The sequence below is a fragment of the Tursiops truncatus genome, chromosome 11 (assembly GCF_011762595.2).
Source record: "Tursiops truncatus isolate mTurTru1 chromosome 11, mTurTru1.mat.Y, whole genome shotgun sequence".
Classification (NCBI taxonomy): domain Eukaryota; kingdom Metazoa; phylum Chordata; class Mammalia; order Artiodactyla; family Delphinidae; genus Tursiops; species Tursiops truncatus.
In genome coordinates, this window is record NC_047044.1 from 462,959 (window position 1) to 480,012 (window position 17,054).

The 17,054-nt window shown below is 66.1% G+C and overlaps 2 protein-coding genes across 25 annotated transcripts; both read left to right on the plus strand.

Annotated features, from left to right (window-relative positions):
- Nucleotides 1-456: 456 nt before the first annotated feature.
- Nucleotides 457-9,110, plus strand: MAPK12 (mitogen-activated protein kinase 12). Of its 9 annotated transcripts, none has more exons than XM_033865784.2 (12): nucleotides 468-1,098; nucleotides 1,171-1,300; nucleotides 2,996-3,054; nucleotides 3,909-4,020; nucleotides 4,110-4,139; nucleotides 4,393-4,440; nucleotides 5,005-5,119; nucleotides 5,335-5,406; nucleotides 5,675-5,754; nucleotides 5,834-5,912; nucleotides 6,006-6,179; nucleotides 6,490-9,110. In XM_033865784.2, the coding sequence occupies exons 1-12, from the start codon at nucleotides 974-976 to the stop codon at nucleotides 6,561-6,563; spliced, it is 1,098 nt and encodes a 365-aa protein (XP_033721675.1). In that variant the 5' UTR covers nucleotides 468-973; the 3' UTR covers nucleotides 6,564-9,110. The 9 variants fall into 9 exon arrangements, with proteins under 9 accessions (XP_033721678.1, XP_033721673.1, XP_033721677.1 ...); XM_033865783.2 differs by having other exon boundaries at nucleotides 675-1,098; nucleotides 8,556-9,110; XM_033865781.2 differs by having other exon boundaries at nucleotides 6,006-9,110.
- Nucleotides 9,111-11,239: 2,129 nt separating this feature from the next.
- On the plus strand, nucleotides 11,240-16,899 carry HDAC10 (histone deacetylase 10). 16 transcript variants are annotated; one of them, XR_012324094.1, is made up of 19 exons: nucleotides 11,240-11,589; nucleotides 11,664-11,798; nucleotides 12,029-12,125; nucleotides 12,361-12,458; nucleotides 12,558-12,662; nucleotides 12,825-12,893; nucleotides 13,075-13,201; nucleotides 13,308-13,445; nucleotides 13,614-13,673; nucleotides 13,751-13,840; nucleotides 13,979-14,085; nucleotides 14,166-14,233; nucleotides 14,313-14,580; nucleotides 14,700-14,784; nucleotides 15,175-15,266; nucleotides 15,409-15,465; nucleotides 15,739-15,817; nucleotides 16,075-16,201; nucleotides 16,287-16,424. XR_012324094.1 is itself a non-coding variant. In XM_033865768.2 (19 exons), exons 1-19 carry the CDS (start codon nucleotides 11,531-11,533, stop codon nucleotides 16,473-16,475), a joined length of 2,106 nt encoding a protein of 701 aa, XP_033721659.1. In that variant the 5' UTR covers nucleotides 11,240-11,530; the 3' UTR covers nucleotides 16,476-16,899. The 16 variants fall into 16 exon arrangements, 12 of the variants coding, with proteins under 12 accessions (XP_033721659.1, XP_033721660.1, XP_033721662.1 ...); XM_033865768.2 differs by having other exon boundaries at nucleotides 16,019-16,201; nucleotides 16,287-16,899; XM_033865769.2 differs by having other exon boundaries at nucleotides 14,352-14,580; nucleotides 16,019-16,201; nucleotides 16,287-16,899.
- The last annotated feature ends 155 nt before the right edge of the window (nucleotides 16,900-17,054 follow it).

Genomic DNA, 17,054 nt, shown 5'->3' on the forward strand with positions numbered 1-17,054 from the left:
GGGACCCCCTTCAGCCCTGGGGTCAGGCACGTCTCCCCGGAGAGAGTGGAGAGGTTCGAGCTGGGCTTTGAAGAGCAAGCCTGAGGGCCTCAGCTGAGCAGGGGTGGGACAGGCAGAGGGACGTGCAAATCTCTGGAGCAGTCTCCACCCAGACGTGCAGTGAGGAAGAGCCTTCAGAGCACAGGGGCCCAGGGGAACCTACAAGACCCACCCTTTCTGCTTCCGGCTTGGTAGGCAGCCTGAGTTTGGGAGACAGAATCAACTTCTTCACTGGGAAAGGGGGATGGAAGCAAGATAGGGGCCGGGGAACCCCGTACTGGGGGGTGGATGGGTCAGCCCCACGGCGAAGGTCGTCCTGCGGGGTGGGGAGTTGGAAGTGGGCGGGACTGGTGGTCAGTGATTTGCGGTTGGGGGTAGCAGTCGACGAGCTCAGGCTGCCAGGATGCGCTAGCGCCCTGGGGGCGCGGTCGTGAGGAGGAGGCGCGAGCCCCACGAGGCCCCGCTGACACAGCCTCCACTCGGGTCCGCGTAGTTCATCCCGAGTGCGGAGTGCGGAGGAGGGCCGGGATCTCGGGCGCCGCGTCTGGGTCTACGATGGGACAGAGCTGCCAAGCGGCGCCCTCCTTCCCCCAGCCTCCGGCTTCCCAGGCGGCGACCGCCGCCTCATGTTTCCGGAGGGGCAGAAGGGCGGAAGGGGCGTCACGTGCGCGCGGCCCGGGGGCCGGTTGGTCCGCCCGCAGGGGAGGGGCCTCGCGCTACCCGAGCGGAGGCTGGGCGCGGGCCGGGGTCGGCGGCTCCGGAGAGCCCGGACGCGAAAGCCAGCAGCGGGGTGCCCCGGCGACGGCGCGGAGCCGGCTCTGCCCGCGCGGCGGTGGCCCGGGGTGCGCGCCAGGGCGTCTCACGGATCCCGGGTCCCCGGCCCTCGAGGCGAAGCGCCCGCGGGGTCCGCGGCGGGGGCGGTGCCCGGCCAGCCATGAGCTCTCCGCCGCCCGCCCGCAAGGGCTTTTACCGCCAGGAGGTGACCAAGACGGCCTGGGAGGTGCGCGCCGTGTACCAGGACCTGCAGCCCGTAGGCTCGGGCGCCTATGGCGCCGTGTGGTGAGCACAGGCCGGGCGGGGTGGCCGGGGGCTTGGCGGCCCGGGCCTCCAGCTAAGCGGTGCGCCCCGCAGCTCGGCGGTGGACAGCCGCACGGGCGCCAAGGTGGCCATAAAGAAGCTGTACCGGCCCTTCCAGTCCGAGCTGTTCGCCAAGCGCGCCTACCGCGAGCTGCGCCTGCTCAAGCACATGCGCCATGAGAACGTGAGTCGCGCAGCCCCAGCTCCGGGCACCGCGTCCATCCTCTCGCCTCTGCTCATCTCCCTTCTCCCCCCAAACCGTGCCCCGAAGACCCGGTCCCTCCTACCCAGCCCCTGGGCTGCTCCCCTAGGTGGCGGGGCGGGCGGAGGCGAGGGATCAGGCAGTGTCCCCGGGGGGGGGGACTGGTCACAGTGGTGAGGGCCGAGCCCCGCTTCGTCCTAAGAGAGCTGCTTCCCCGGGGTCTAGTCCGCTCCGCCTGGGCCAGTCCCGGGAAGGACTTAGCTCTTTGGCTTCTTGCTGGAGCCCCATCTGGCTCCTCGGCCCAGGGTCTGGTCAGGGGACAGCCACTTGCCCAGGCCGAGGGGATCCTCCAGGTCTCACTCCAAACCCTGCCTCCAGCCAGGAGCCCCGAGGTGAGAGAGAACTTCAGGTGGGAGGAGCGGTTTTCCTGGAAGGGGCACTTAGCCTCTCCCGGGCACCCCCCTGCCGCCCCACCCGGCCCCCCTCCTGCAGCTGCTCTCCTGACCCCACTCCACCTCCTGAGCCGCAGCAGCCCCTCAGCAGCCGGGTGCCGCCGCCTCCCTCCAGCGCTGCATTTCGTAAACCCCTCTTCCCGGAGGAAGTAGGCTCTGAGAGGCTGAGGTCCCAGTCCTGCCCCTTCTGTGCCCACTTCAGGCCTCCTCCCCCTCCCCCACCCCGTGCTGCAGAGGCCCAGAAGTCTCCACCAACCTGGTGGACCCCCATTTAACTTCCAGGATTCTTGCTAAAACCTCCCGATGCCCGGGCCTCACCTGCCTCCAGGCCCCTCTCTGGATGTCCCACTGTTCTCTCCTCCCGCCACCCATGTCTCTGGCCGTGGTGGCTGTCCCTGCACCTCACTCCAGTTTGTCCCCGTATAGCAGCCAGGGGACACATTCAGCATCACACCTATTTAAACTGTTCTGCCGAAGCTCCTGGGATCAAAGCAAGCCTTCACCAGGTGCTGCGGGCGTGCTTGGGTTTTCTTTGGCTTCTCTTTGGCTGCGTGGTGGCCTGGTCCTCGGCCACCTGGCCACTCTCCCCGTATTCCTCAAGCGCTCCGAGCGTTCTGCGTCCTGCCCGGCCACCATTCGCGTGGCCTCTGCCAGGTGTCCCCTGCCAGCACATCCACCTGTGCCTCCAGCCACTCTGATGTGCAGGCCCCCTGGGGTCCCTGGAGGCCCTGTCACCAGAAGCCCCAGGTGCCAGTTGTCACACTCCCCGTCTGCTGTCCAGCAGCCCCGACCAGAGGGCTGCGGGGCCGGCTGTGGCTGCCGGTGTGCTCACAGGGCTGCCTGCCTGGGCCTCTCTGGCGGAGGCACGGCCCCTGGAAGGGCCTGCTAGATACTGGCTGTCCCCATGCTGTTCCTGGGTCTTTAGTGGGGATAGGAAGAGGGGGAGGAAGGGCCAAGGGGCTGGAGCTCCTTGGATGGCTGGGAGCTGACCCAGACTTGGGGCTGCCCCTCCCCCAAAGGATCCCGGCTGTCACCATCCAAAAATAGCCCTTGTTTATGGGCATGTGTGCCAGGGCAGGGTTGAGCTGCCAGTGGGCAGAGCTGGGCCCTGTGGGCAGTGGGGGGAGACCAGGACAGCTGCAGGGGCCCTTCCTGCCCAGAGCAGGGTGTGCCCTCAGCTGTATCTGTGTCCCCAGCCCACCTGGTGCTCTGGCCTCCTCCCCAGGTAATTGGGCTGCTGGATGTGTTCACACCCAATGAGACCCTGGATGATTTCACAGACTTGTGAGTGCCGGCCAGGGGCTGGCCGGGCAGAGCAGGTGGTGTTGGGTGGCTCTTGGGTGTCCACTTCAGCTTTGGGGTTGGCAGGTGGGCCGCCTGCGGCAGGCCTTGCCTTGCAGCCTGGATGGGCGTCAGGTGCCCACTGCCCACCCGCTCACCACACCACAGTCCACCCCCTGCCACATGCCCCAGGGACCCACGGTGCTGGTACCACTGGGTGGATCTGGGCCTCCTCCTCCAGTGCCGGAGGTGTGAGCCTCGTACCTGAGGGTTTGGGAGTGGGTCCTGTGCTCTGGAACCCTGGCGCTAAGAGTGTGGCCTGTAACTGGAGCTGCTGACCTTTGCCGGCGGGTTGGGGGGGACCCAGTGCTGCCCTGTGCCTGCCTGGGTGGCCACGCCTGGCCTCACACTCCTGTTGGCCAAGAGCCAGGGGCCTGGCCCAGGAAGGGGGGGCAGGACAGGCTCCTCGTTGCCTGACCTGGCAGGGGTCAAGGACTCATGCTGGCAGGGTGCTAAGCACTTCTCTCTGTGTCTCCGTCCACCTGCCCAGCCTGCCCCTCTGAGCCAGATGTCCTGCTGTCACACCCCTGCCCACAGGCTCTTCCCTCCTTCCTCACGCCCCCGCCCCTGCCTATGAGCCTTGGTCTCCCAGCCCCTAGGCCACCCTCCAGGAGTCCCCAAAGCGCAGTCCCGACCTGCCTGGCATCGCAGGGCCCGGTGGGTGGTAGGAGGGTAGAGCCCAGTGCAGTGCTGTGGGGGGTGGGGACTGGGTGCTGCAGGGTGACAGGCTCTTCCAGGGCCTGAGCCCAGGCCCACGGGCGTGACCCCTGCTGTCTGGCCCCTCCCTGGCCCCGCAGTTACCTGGTGATGCCGTTCATGGGCACCGACCTGGGGAAGCTCATGAAGCACGAGAAGCTGAGTGAGGACCGAATCCAGTTCCTCGTCTACCAGATGCTCAAGGGGCTGAAGGTGGGGACTTGGGGTGCCGCCAGAGTGGGTGGGGTCCCCCTAGACGTTCCTGCGAACTGACTGCTGCTGACCCCTCTGTGTCCCCACAGTACATCCATGCTGCTGGCATCATCCACAGGGTGAGTCTGGCCAAGGTGGGCGCTTCCCCTGGCTGTGGGCGCGCGAGGGGCTCCACCTTTGGGGCTTCCTGTCTCACCCGCGAGGGGGCACCCTGCCTGCCCACAGCCCGGGGGCTGTGCACCTCCACCCTTCCTGGAAGGGCTGCAGGGTGGCCCGGTCTAGCCCGATGCTCCCAAATTCAGTTGCTGCCCTGGCCCTTGCCCTTGCGCCCTGGCGGGCGGGGCTGCACAGCCACCTTTCTTCTGCTCCCAGGACCTGAAGCCCGGCAACCTGGCCGTGAACGAGGACTGTGAGCTCAAGGTGTGTGTTGGGTTGGGGGCTCGGGGCCTCCCCCGCACCTGCCCATCTGCCCGCCGGCCCCTTGGCCCTCAGGCCTGGAGGCGGACTGGCCCAGGCCCAGGCGGAGGGACAGACCACAGCCATCCAGGCAGTGGCCGAGCAGCTGATGGGCAGATGGGCCCTGGGGAGGCACTGGGTGGGGTGGCACGGGGGCATACCTGCTTGAGGGGAAGGGCGGGCGGTGTCCCCAGCTCCCCGTGCCCGAGCCAGGGCAGGGCTGAGCAGGCCTTCCCAAAAGTGCTGGCTGGGGCCCGGTGGTTCACAGGGAGCGGAGGTCCAGGGGCAGGAGACCCCCCCGGGGTGCCTGTTGTAAGGGTCGGGGGCAGGCACAGTCGGTTGCGCAGGGTGCACTGGCTGTGGGGAGGAACCCGCAGGGAGGCTTAGGGGTACCTGGCTGCAACCTCGGTCCCCAGAGGCTTGGCAGGAGGCCCCGGTGTGCCCAGTGCCCTTGGGGTCTTCTGGCCCACGGCTGGCCCACCCACTCCCCAGGGACCGCTTTGCCCCACCTTCTGATTCTGGCTGTAGATCCTGGACTTTGGCCTGGCCCGGCAGGCAGATAGCGAGATGACTGGGTACGTGGTGACCCGGTGGTACCGGGCGCCTGAGGTCATCTTGAATTGGATGCACTACACACAGACGGGTGAGGAGCTGCCCGGAGACGCGGCACCAGCTTCCTAGCCCGCCCCTGCCCGAGCTGCTCTGCGGGGAGGCTGCTGAGCTGGGCCGGGGCTGGGCAGGGCGTGGTAGGCTAGATGGCTCCTGGGCCCATGCCCCCCTCCGCCGCCCCCACTCCTGCGTCTGTGTGTGCCCCGCTCCCCAGCCCACAGAGCCCTGATGGAGGGGCTTCTGTCTCAGTGGACATCTGGTCAGTGGGCTGCATCATGGCTGAGATGATCACAGGGGAGACGCTCTTCAAAGGCAGCGACCGTATCCTACACCTGGAGCTGGGTGCGGGGGAGGCCTGCCCTACACCTGTGGGGAGCAGGCCGGGCGCACTGCCCGGGCTGGGGGGGAGCAGGCCAGGCGCACTGCCCGGGCTGGGGGGGAGCAGGCCAGGGCACTGCCCGGGCTGGGGGGGAGCAGGCCAGGCGCACTGCCCGGGCTGGGGGGGAGCAGGCCAGGCGCACTGCCCGGGCTGGGGGGGTAGGTGAGCTCTGCCCTCTGGCCCCGCGCTGTGCTCCTGACCTCGGCCAAGACCTGGACCAGCTGAAGGAGATCATGAAGGTGACGGGGACGCCTCCCGCCGAGTTCGTGCAGAGGCTGCAGAGTGCCGAGGTCACTTGGGAGCCAGGCGTGAGCTGGAGGCCTGGGTCTGCGCCTGGCGGCCGGCGCCTCACCCTTTCTTCCCACACAGGCTCAGAACTACATGAACGGCCTCCCCGAGCTAGAGAAAAAGGATTTTGCCGACATCCTGACCAACGCAAGCCCTCTGGGTAGGGTGGGGCTGCGGTGGGCACGGGGCAGTGACGTGGGTACCGGGGCCTGGGACCCGCCCCTCAGCCTGGCCTGATCCCCCCTTCCCCCAGCCGTGAACCTCCTGGAGAAGATGCTGGTGCTGGATGCGGAGCGGCGGGTGACGGCGGCCAAGGCGCTGACCCACCCCTACTTCGAGTCGCTCCACGACACGGAGGACGAGCCCAAAGCCCAAAAGTACGATGAATCCTTTGATGACGTGGACCGCACGCTGGAAGAGTGGAAGCGTGAGTGGGGGGCTCTGGGCAGGGCCTGTGGCTGGACCCCACCAGCCCCGTGCAGGTGGCCAGGGCTCAGAGTCCTGGGTCCCCCCACCCTGGGATGCAGGTTAGGTGAGGAACACAGTGGAGGTCAGGGGGCAGCTGGGCTTCCGGGCCAAGGCGACCTGAGCACTTGGCCTCTCCCGGCCCCCAGGCCTGCCAGCGTGCCTCCCCACGTCTAGGCCGGAGACCGGGCTACCCCGGAGACCCCCAGCACGCACTCCCCCAGGCCTCTGCTCGTACCTCTTGAATCTTCTGGCCTCTGTGTCCCTTTCAGGACCCCTCCTACCTGGACAGCTGCACACCCCTCGTCCTGCCAGCAGGATCAGGCCCACTCCAGGCAGTCCATAGCACCTCCCCCTTCCTCACTACCCCTCGCCCGCCCCCTCTAGCCCCACTGAGCACTTGAGACCTCCCTCTACCTGTGCTCTGCGTCTCCAGGCTTTGCATTGGCCTGGAAACCGAGGGCCTCTCTCTTCTTCTCTGAGGGCTCCCGACACCTCAGCCTGAGGCTGGGCTCAGGGACGCCTGCCCAGTCCCCGGGCCTCCCTCTGCTGGGGCCCTGACGCCCCATGCTGGAACGGGCCTTGTCTAGCTCCACCCTGGCATGGCAGGCATCTTCTCTCGGTGGCTGCGGGACCCGCCTGGGGGAGCAGGGACGTCTGAGGGCAGCAGTCAGCGCCGACGGAGCTGTGGCACTGGTCGCCACTGTCCTAGACCCCATCCTGGCTGTGCCTCAGACCTGGGGCCGCGGTCCTGGATGTGGGGGGTAGAGGTGGGGCTGGACGGGTTGTGCTTCTCAAACCACATTCTTCAGGGTCATCGGGGAGTCCCAGCAGCGGCTCTGCCCTTATCTGTGCTGTGTTTTGTGCTTGTAAGTTCTCTGTTGCTAGAAAGATAACAAGAAAACCGAAAACCATGGGCCACAGGATCCTCTCTGCGGTCTCCGCCACAAACTGTAGTAAGAGCTTTTGCTTTTTACTACAGACCGTGGTGGACATGTGGTCTGTTTGTGGTTGAGCCCCTGGTCAGGAATGCAAACTCATCACCTCCTGTTTCCCCGGGAAAAGCCAGCTTTACAGCAAGGACCTCTCTATACAAACCTTCCCTGTGTGGATGGGCCCCTGCACCAGGGTTAGATGAGGCCTGGGAGGCACCTCACGGGGTAGCGATACAACTGTGCTGTGTGCTGGGCAAACCACACAGACCACCTGCTCTAAAGGCACAGTCCTTCCTGAGCTGGGCTTGTGGAGTACCAGTGGTCCCGCAAAGGCGCGTTCCTGTGGCCAGGTGAGCGTGGGCACCCTGGGGTAGGTGGAGCGGAACCGTCCTCTTGCAGGCTGGTCAGAGGGGAGGCGGGGCAGCGCCCCCTTCCTTTGGGACGGCTTGCTCTGGGCCAGGTTCAGGAAACGTGAGCACCGGCGAGGAAGCTGGATGCTGCAGGTAGTTGGTGGGAATTCCACACTCGTTTATTAAAATTTCTGGCTGCATTGGGTCTTTGTTGTTGGGTCTTAGTTGCTGCGCGCAGGCTTTCTCTAGTTGCGGCGAGCAGGGGCTACTCTTCGTTGCATTGCGAGGACTTCTGATTGCGGTGGCTTCTCGTTGCAGAGCTTGGGCTCTAGGCGCGTGGGCTTCAGTAGTTGTGGCACGTGGGCTCAGTAGTTGTGGCTTGCGGGCTCTAGAGTGCAGGCTCAATAGTTGTGGCGCATGGGCTTTGTTGCTCCGCAGCATGTGGGATCTTCCCGGACCAGAGGTCAAACCCATGTCCCCTGCAGTGGCAGGCGGATTCTCAACCACTGCGCCACCAGGGAAGTCCCCATACTCGTTTCATAGATGTTCTGGATCCAGAAGCTGCGGTGTGCCCTGGTGGGACCCTGAGCAACTCCACTCAAGTGAACACATTGGTTTACATTCCTCAGATGTCCTCTGTTCACTGAGGCAGGCTGTGGAGCCAAGGCCACCCTAGGGGCCGTGGGTGTGGGTTACAGGAGCCCTGTCAGGGTGGACAGTCCCTGTGGATGGACACAGGTGGACTTGCACATGTGGGACAAAGGAGCCCACCTGGTGCCTGAACCCCAGCGGTGGTCTCTGACCCTGTTAATTTGGGGGACGGGCGGGCCCCCTAGTTCAGTGACTAACAGCCTGTGCTCTGGGCCTCCGCTCTCCACCCCCACCCCAAGTGGAATCTCATGGGACTTAACGCTGGTCCCCGCGAGCACCAGTGAGCTGGGCCCAGTGCTTCGTCTTGGTCACTGGCGTCCATCCTTGGTGTGCACTGTGGAGCTGTCTTAACAGGTGATGGGCCCCTTCTCCCATGACTCTGTCCCTCTCATCCTGCCCCAGGTGTCACATACAGAGAGGTGCTCAGCTTCAAGCCTCCCCGACAGCTGGGGGCCAAGGTCTCCAAGGAGACGGCCCTGTGAATACCCCTGGGCCCTGGGCCTGGAAGGGAGATCCTGTTTGCTACTGGGACCTTGGCTGGGGCTTGCATCCCAGGAGTCCCCTCGTTCCATGGAGCCTCTTCTGGAAGCCTGTTCCCCTGCTCTCAGAGCCCACCTCAGCCTAACCTTGGAGGAGCATCTGGACTTTCTGGACAGGACGCCCACCTGACCTGGGGCTGGGCTCTGACCCCCTGAGCAGTGGTCCCCTCCCCCAGGGTGCAGCAGAAGCCTCAGAACCTGTGGAGTGGGATGGGCTTTGGGGTCAAAGCCTAGCCTCTGACCCTGCCTGCTCTGGACTGTACTGAAAAGGAAGGACGGGAGGGTGCAGAGCACTGACTCAGGGACATGTCTCCTGGGGGCGTTGGTGTGGACGCTTCTGCACCACCCCCCTTAAATGTACATTGGCCACGTGGTATGGCCACACGGCTGGAGGAAATAAAGCCTTTTGTAGCTCCCACTCTGCTTCACTTCCTGATTTCTGGGCTGCATCTCCACCTTTAGGCTTTTGTATGGAGTAAGGGGGCTGGCCTGGGAGCCTCGGCCCCATCTTGAGCCACCGGGCCTGGGCACCTCCTTCCCTCCCAGGTCACAAAGCTGGTGCCCACCTACACCCCCGTCCTGTGCCAGTGAGCCCCAAGTCTGGAGCCCCCCACATTAGGACTTGGCCCTGCCCCTCTTGTGGGGTGGCCTTCCTCTAAGCTAAGACCCTGGAGTCAGACCCAGGGCAGGGCCTGACGGGGTGAGGGGGTTAGGGTCCAGCTCGGGTCTCAGTACCAGGTGTTTGGGCTCCCTGCGCTCTCCAAGGCCAGGTTCTTGGGGAGGTGGGGTCACGCTAGACGCCTCGAGGCACCTCAGGTGTCTCTGAGACGTCTGTGCCTTAGCAGAAGGGTGGTTTCGGTGCTCTTTTTCCTGCCCCTCCCCCGGCCATGCCCCACCGCCATTGGCGAGCCCGCGGGGCCCTCTGCCGGCCATTCGACGTCTCCGAGGACTGGCAGCTGGGTCAGGGGCCACTCTAGGGCTCCTGCGCCCGCCCTGGCTCCTCCCACCTGTCCCCCGGCAGGCGCGCCCAAAGCGGGGCTAGGCCGTCACCCGCCTCCCGGCCTGGGGCTCAGATGGACGCACCCAGTTGGTCCAGCCGAATACGGCCAGACGAGTTGCCAGAGTAAGGCACCTGCCTTCTCTGCCCAGGGGCCCTCCCGCGCCTCTGACGGAGCCCCGCCCGGGTCCCCGGCTCTCAGCGATCCAGGCGGGGCGGCCTGGCGCAGGCCCCGCCTTCGCGGCCACGTGCCCAGGACGGCCAATCAGCACGCTGTTTTCCAGCCGCCGTGATTGGCTCAGGGGCGGGCACGTCTTCCCAGAGCCCCGCAGGCCGCCGGCTACCCGCACCAGCAGGTAGCCTGGCCAGAAAGGTGGCGATCCACGTGGCGCTGCTTGCCGCGGGCAGCGGGACCCTGTCAAGGCCTCCCTCTGCATCCATCCCACCTTAGGGATCGCCCCCGAACAGCCGGGGCGACCAGAGAACGGGACTGGGGCACGCCCGCCCCAGGACCCCACTTCCTAGACTTCAGGGCCCCTGCTCACGTCCCGCCTCCAAGAGACCCGCCTCCAGGGCTCCGCCTCCAAGACCCGGGACCCAACCCGCGGCGGCCCCGCCTCGAAGATGCCCGCCTTCCCAGACACCCCCAGCCCCCCAGGAACCGCCCCCCCATCCAAGCACTGCCTCAAAAGGGTCCGCCTGGGCCCCGCCTCCAAGACCAGACTCCGCCCATGTCTCCGTCCCCAAAGACCCGCGGGGTCCCCCCCCCGACCCCGGCTCAGTCCCCAGAAATCCCCTCCGTTTGAGGCCGGGGGCTCCCTGTTTCCTCCCCTCTTTGGCCATCTTGGTCTTGGCTGGGCCCGCTCCTCCTCCTTTACTGGCCTCATTCGTTCTCTCATTCATCCCTCGCCCCCACACTCCCTCTGTTGGCCTCCGCCCTGCCTACCCCGACGCTGCGCCGCTCCTGTCCAGGAGTTTCTCTGCCATAACCCTGACCCTCCGACTCGTCCGCTCTTCGGTCAGGGGTCTTCCTGGAGCTTAAATCGGATACTGTCACTCCCTTCTTGAGCCTTGGGGGCAGCGCTGCGCTGCGGCCCAGGCCGGGCTAAGCCACGACTACCGTCCCCGGTCGAGGCTCTCTCCTTGTGGCCTTGCCCCTAAGGACCCTCGGCCTCGCGATCCTTCCCGCGCAGCTCCTCCCTGAGCCCTTGCTGGGGGGCCTCGGTCAGCGCTGGGCGCAATGGGCTACTGACGCGTCTGACCCGTGGCCTGCGGGGTCAGGGTGGGCCTGGGGGAGGCTTGGGGAGGGGGGGCACGGACCCGCGTGGCTCGGCTCATAGCACGCAGGTGGGGCCGCCGTGACGGCCCGCAGGAGCCTGGGCACACTGGCCCTCCGTCCTCGCACCAGTCCCCTCCGACTTACGCAGGGGCGCCGAGGCCGGCCACCCCCTCCCGGCTCCGGCGAGAGTAGGAGGTGGAGCCTCGGCTGGAGGGAAGGGCGGCGTGGGCAGAGCCCTGAGGGGCCCAGTCTTCGGCCCGCCCCGCTGCATCGGGGCGGGGTTTGGGGCAGCCGGAGGCGGGTCCATGCCAGGTCCGAGTTGGAGGAAGCCGGAAGCCAAGCCCCGCGAGCCACCCTATCGACCCCTGCCCCGCTCTGGCGCCAGCCGGACCTGGGGCCTCCTTCCTGTCCGGGCTCCGCGCCCGCGCCCCCGGCTGTGCTCCAGGCGTTGGGCTGCTCCCTGGGGCTGGCAAGGGGGGCGGGCAGTGCACTCACCTGCCTGTGAGTGGTAGTGTTTGGGTCCTGCCCACCCTGAGTGGCCCAGAGTGACCACGGTCAGGCCATGGGGACCGCACTTGTATACCACGAGGACATGACAGCTGCCCGGCTGCTCTGGGACGAGTAAGTGGGACCTGGCAGGGGCAGAGGCGGGGGATGAGGAGGGGCTCTGGACTCTGAGCTCTCTGTCCGTTCAGCCCCGAGTGCGAGATCGAGTGCCCGGAGCGCCTGACCACAGCCCTGGAACGCCTGCAGCAGCGTGGCCTGGAGCAAAGGTGTCTGCAGCTGGCAGCCCGGGAGGCCTCGGAGGCGGAACTGGGCCTGGTGCACAGGTCAGAGTTGGGGTGGGCCCCCTGCCCCTGAAGCCGTGGTCCAGGACCTGGGCCTGCCCCAGCCTGCTGGAGCCTGGCAAACAGAGCCTACGCCCCAAGCCTCAGTTTCACCGTTGGATGGGTGGGTGAGGGAGCAGTGAGGGGGGTGGTCCCACTGGGGGTCCAGACCCTGTTTCTTCTCCGCCTGCTCCTCCAGGTGACCCTGCCTTGCCTGCCTAACCCCTTTGCAGCCCGGAGTATGTGGCCCTGGTGCGGGGGACCCAGGCCTTGGGCACCGGGGAGCTCCAGACCCTGTCTGGACAGTACGATGCCGTCTACTTCCACCCGGTGCGTGCCCTGGGGACACACCCACCCACCCACCCAGTCACACATCCGGGTACTCGTGCCTGTTCACACGGGCAATGTTCCCGTGTGCCAGTGCCCTTCTGGCTGCTGCTGCGGGCACCGGGACTGGCCTGGCCAGTTCTGCGCAGTGCTTGGTGCCCTGCAGCCTGGCACAGGGCTTGGTAGAGCCTGTGAGGGGTAGTGGGCAGGGGGCTTACCTGCACCTCTGCCCTGGCAGAGTACCTTCCACTGTGCCCGGCTGGCTGTGGGGGCGGCGCTGCAGCTGGTGGATGCAGTGCTGGCGGGAGCTGTGCGCAACGGGCTCGCCCTGGTGAGGTGAGAGCTGCCCCCTTCCCTGGCCGCCCCGACCTGTGGGTAGCCCTGTGAGGACGCAGGATGACCCTGACACGCCCCGCACCCCACTCCCACCCGCAGGCCTCCTGGGCACCATAGCCAGAGGGCTGCCGCCAATGGATTCTGCGTGTTCAACAACGTGGCCATAGCGGCCAGACATGCCCAGCGGCAGCACGGGCTGCACAGGTTTGTGCCGGTCTGGCTGCAGGGTGAGGCCCAGGCCAGCGGGGAAGGGGGTGGAGGGGGCCTTTGAGGGACCCCACCCAGCTCCTTCCCATCCTGGGCCTGGCTCCTGGCCTGGAGGTGGGAGGCCCTGTCCTCAGTGACCCCAGAGCTGTCTGTCCCCAGGATCCTCATCGTTGACTGGGATGTCCACCATGGCCAGGGCATCCAGTATATCTTTGAGGACGACCCCAGGTAAGCTGGGAGTGGGGACAAGACCCTCCCCTGCGACCCTACTTTTCAGGATGAGCACTGCCCGGCCTGGGAAAGTCTGAGGGAGCAGGCGTGGCTGTGTGCTCGGTGGGGTGCGGTTAGGCTTCTGCAAGGAGCCCTGGGGCTGAGGGGCCTGTCCTCTGGCCCCGGCTGACTGTCGCAGCGTCCTTTATTTCTCCTGGCACCGCTATGAGCACGGGCGCTTCTGGCCCTATCTCCGAGAGTCAGATGCAGACGCTGTTGGGCAGGGCCCGGGCCTTGGCTTCACTGTCAACCTGCCCTGGAACCAGGTGCCTGCCCCTCACCCCGGGCCCCCCACCCAGAGCCCCTCCCCCGGCCCACATTCCCCCCTCCCCCGAGTGCAAGCCCAGGGCGTCGTGCCCCGATCACCCCCAGAGCCCAGGCCCCAGGGGTGAGGACCCCGCCGTGCTCCCTGGCAGGGCCAGCACTGATGCCCCTTGGCCCCAGGTCGGGATGGGAAATGCTGACTACGTGGCCGCCTTCCTGCACGTGCTGTTGCCTGTGGCCTTTGAGGTGACCGTGAGGGGGGTGGAAGCGGTCTCAGTGGCAGGGGGGTGGGGGCGATGCGGTGCCCAAAGTGGAACAGAGCCCCTGGGGTGAGGAGGGTCTCTCTGGAGGGGCCTCTCCTCCGCCTCAGCTCCAGCTTCTTTTCTGCCTCTCCCCACTGGGCCCTGCCTGCAGTTCAACCCTGAGCTGGTCCTAGTCTCCGCGGGATTTGACTCAGCCATCGGGGATCCCGAGGTGAGGACCTGGCCGGGCTGGGGAGGGCTTCTGGAGTCCTGGGGCCAGGGCTTCATCACACCTGGTTCTGGTTGCAGGGACAGATGCAGGCCACGCCAGAGTGCTTTGCCCACCTCACGCAGCTGCTGCAGGTGCTGGCTGGTGGCCGGGTCTGCGCTGTGCTGGAGGTGATTGTGGCGAGCTGGGAGGGTGCATGCACCGGAGGCTGAGATGTGGTTGGAGGGGTCCTGCCTCGTGGGGCAGGGCATCCTGCCTGGGCCCCTGACACCCCTGCCCTTCGTGTCTCTGCCCCCTCCTTATCCCAGGGTGGCTACCACCTGGAGTCACTCTCACAGTCCGTGTGCATGATGGTGCAAGCGCTGCTGGGCGACCCTGCCCCGCCCCTGTCGGGGCCCATGGTGCCGCATGGCAGGTGCGGGGGGCAGGACGGAGGAGGGTGGGGAGGGCTAGGGGTGGGAGACCAGGCCTCACCGATCCTGCTTCTCCTCGCAGCGCCCTGGAGTCCATCCAGAGTGTCCGGGTAGCCCAGGCCCCTCACTGGATGAGCCTCCAGCAGCAAGGTCAGCGTGGCCTGGGTCGGCAGGTGGGATGGTGCCGCAGGCTCTCGTGCAGTGGCTGTGACACTGAACCACCCCCTAGGTGTGGCCCCTGTACTGAGTCCCAGCCCCTACTCCCCAGAGGGGAGGCCCTCGTCTCTGCTGCTGACCGGGAGGCCCGAATTCAAGGCAGCGGCAACCCAGGACGTGGCTGCCCTGAGCTCCCTCCTGGACCAGCCGCGCCTCAATCCCACGCCCCCCGTACGCACGGCTGTTGCCTTGGCTGCGCCAGATGCTGCCCTAGCCCTGCCCTCTGACGTCCTCTGTGAGGAGGGGTCAGCCCCACAGGAGGAGACGCAGGCCTGGGCCAGGTGGGCAGGGTGGGCCTGGGGGGAAGCCCGGGACTGTGTCTGCACATGTGTCTGTGTGACTCATCTGTGGTCTGTGTGTCGTTCTGTGTCCTCGTGTCCTTCTGGTTTGTCCACCACAGGCCACATGAGGCCCTGGCCCAGGACAGGGCCCTCACTGCACTCGGGAAAGTCCTGTACCTTTTGGACAGGATCCTGGATGGGCAGGTAAGGGCACTGGGGAGGGGCTGGGGGGTGGCCATGGAGTCAGGGGCAGGGCCCAGGACGTGCCTGCGACAGGTGGCCTGTCCAGGGGAGGGCTGGGTGGTACAGAACCATGTGGACATGAGCATTGCCTTGTGCCCAGGACCCTTCCCAAAACAGCCCCCAGGGGCAGGGTTCAGGAACACCCCCCCTCAGTTCCCTCAAGGAAATGTCCTTTGGCAGAGAAGTGAAGGGGATGATTCATAGTTTTATGCATCTTAGTTTCAGAAATGGAGTCGTTAGACCTCAGAGTGCACAGGTGACAGCCTCGTAGACATGGGCCAGAAGAAGGGGCAGATGGGTTTGTTTACATGGTTTGGGAGTTACCCTCTACACCTGTGATTCACTTCACAGGTGAGCAGTGGCGTTGCAGTCACCCCAGCCTGTGCTGCAGCTGCCACCCTGGATGTGGCCATTCGGTGTGGCCTGTCCCACGGAGCCCAGAGGTAGGCCTCACATGGCTGGTCTGAGGCTACGAGGCAGGGCCCATGGGCACCCCCTGCCCTGGCTGGCCATGTGGGAGTGGCTCTGGGCATGGGCTCCAGGCGGGGTGAGTACAGCTTACCCAGGAGCCAACTCTTCCTCCAGGCTGCTTTGTCTGGCTGTGGGGCAGCTGGATCGGCCCCCAGATCTCACGGATGACGGGTATGACTCTCAGGTCACGGGTATGTCCAGTTCTGCAAGTATGTGGGTGGGCACATCACCCTGGATCCCCAGGGGTGACAGGTGGGCGGGGCGTTCCGCAGCTGGAGTTTGGCAGAGGGCCCCTGGGAGTAATGCCAGGAGGGTCTCCAGCACAGAGGGTCAGCAGTCTTAGCATCCCTGCCCTGAGCTGTTCTTCTTCTGTCCGGGCTCTCGACGGTGGGCGGCATCTCACACACAAGCTCATGTATCCATATGCTTGCTCTCCCCTGGAAGGAGGAATCTATGGCTGAACATTGGGGGCAAGGAGGCAGCTGCCCTGTCCATGTTCCACGTCTCTGTGCCACTGCCAGGGGTGAGTGGTGGTGTCACAGGGCAGGGCAGCTGCAGCTCACTGGCATCGGCATGAGGGCCAGACCCCTGGCTTTCACCTGCCCTTCCTGGCGGGACTGTGGGTGTGTCCGCCCACCTGAGATTGGGAGGTGGGGTGGCCTGAGCCAGCTGGAGGGGTGTTCCCTGGATGAGGGGTTGGGCTATGCTGCTGTCCCTCCCACAGACGACTGGAGGGTTTCTGAGCTGTGTCCTGGCCCTGGTGCTGCCCCTGGCCTACAGCTTCCAGCCTGACCTGGTGCTGGTGGCGCTGGGGCCCGCCCATGGCCTGCGGGACCCCCAAGCTGCACTCCTGGCTGCGCTGCTTCGGGGCCCAGCGGGGGGCCGAGTCTTGGCCCTTGTAGATGAGGTGAGCTGGGCGGGGTGGACCTGCTGTGGGGTGGGAGTGAGGAGAAACCAGCAACTCACTGCTTCCACCTCTGCTGCTGACTCAGGAATCCACACCCCAGCTTGTGGTGGTCCTGGCCAGGGTGTTGCATGGAGAGGCAGCCCCCAGCCTGGGTCCCTTCTCCATGGCCTCCCCAGAGGACGTGCAGGCCCTGATGCAGCTGAGAGGGCAGCTGGAGCCACGGTGGAAGATGCTGCAGGTGGCCAGTGAGGCTGGGGGGCCAGGCTCAGGCTGAATGCTTGGGGCCTTGGGCGACAGCTGCCTTAGAGCTCTGTGGGGAGACGGGCTCACGTCCTGGGGAGTGGGGTGCTGCCCTGAACAAGCTCATAGCCGCGTCAAGCAGTTGTGCACCTCTTCCTAGCTCCTCCTTGCGTGCTGTAACCTGGTAGCTTGAAATCGGCCAGGGTGGGAGTATTTACACCCCAGAAAAGACACTACCAACTAGTCCCCCAAGAGCCTGTTGTTAACCATTCACTAGCACACCTCTGCGCCAGGCTTCTGTCCTGAGGGCTAGGCTACGGGGCTGCCCAGGACACTGGCTCAGGGGCTCTGTATCCCCCCGCCCCAGCGCGGACTCCCCCTCCGGCGACCCGTCTCTGCACGGACGGCCCCTCCCTCGCTCCCTCCCCGCCCAATCAGTAAACGTCGGTTAAGCGAAAGTCTGACTCCGTCTCCCTTATTGAGCCCGATTTAGTTAACTCAGTTGATTCCGGCCCGTTTCCCCACCGGTGGGAACGAGGCTCCAGGGCGGAAGGGCCCTTGATAGGCGGCCTCCAGGTTCCGCCCCCTCCGCGCGTGCCGCCCGCCTCCCAGG

What these genes read in the sequence shown, in the direction of transcription:
- MAPK12 (XM_033865781.2), top strand. Translation starts at nt 974, where the DNA reads ATGAGCTCTCCGCCGCCCGCCCGCAAGGGCTTTTACCGCCAGGAGGTG. An exon ending in AGATGCTCAAGGGGCTGAAG is followed by an intron (nt 4,021 to 4,109) that starts GTGGGGACTTGG and finishes GTGTCCCCACAG; the next exon opens with TACATCCATGCTGCTGGCAT. An exon ending in GCTCTTCAAAGGCAGCGACC is followed by an intron (nt 5,407 to 5,674) that starts GTATCCTACACC and finishes ACCTCGGCCAAG; the next exon opens with ACCTGGACCAGCTGAAGGAG.
- HDAC10 (XM_033865768.2), top strand. Translation starts at nt 11,531, where the DNA reads ATGGGGACCGCACTTGTATACCACGAGGACATGACAGCTGCCCGGCTG. An exon ending in TGTTGCCTGTGGCCTTTGAG is followed by an intron (nt 13,446 to 13,613) that starts GTGACCGTGAGG and finishes CCCTGCCTGCAG; the next exon opens with TTCAACCCTGAGCTGGTCCT. An exon ending in CTGTCCCACGGAGCCCAGAG is followed by an intron (nt 15,267 to 15,408) that starts GTAGGCCTCACA and finishes CTCTTCCTCCAG; the next exon opens with GCTGCTTTGTCTGGCTGTGG.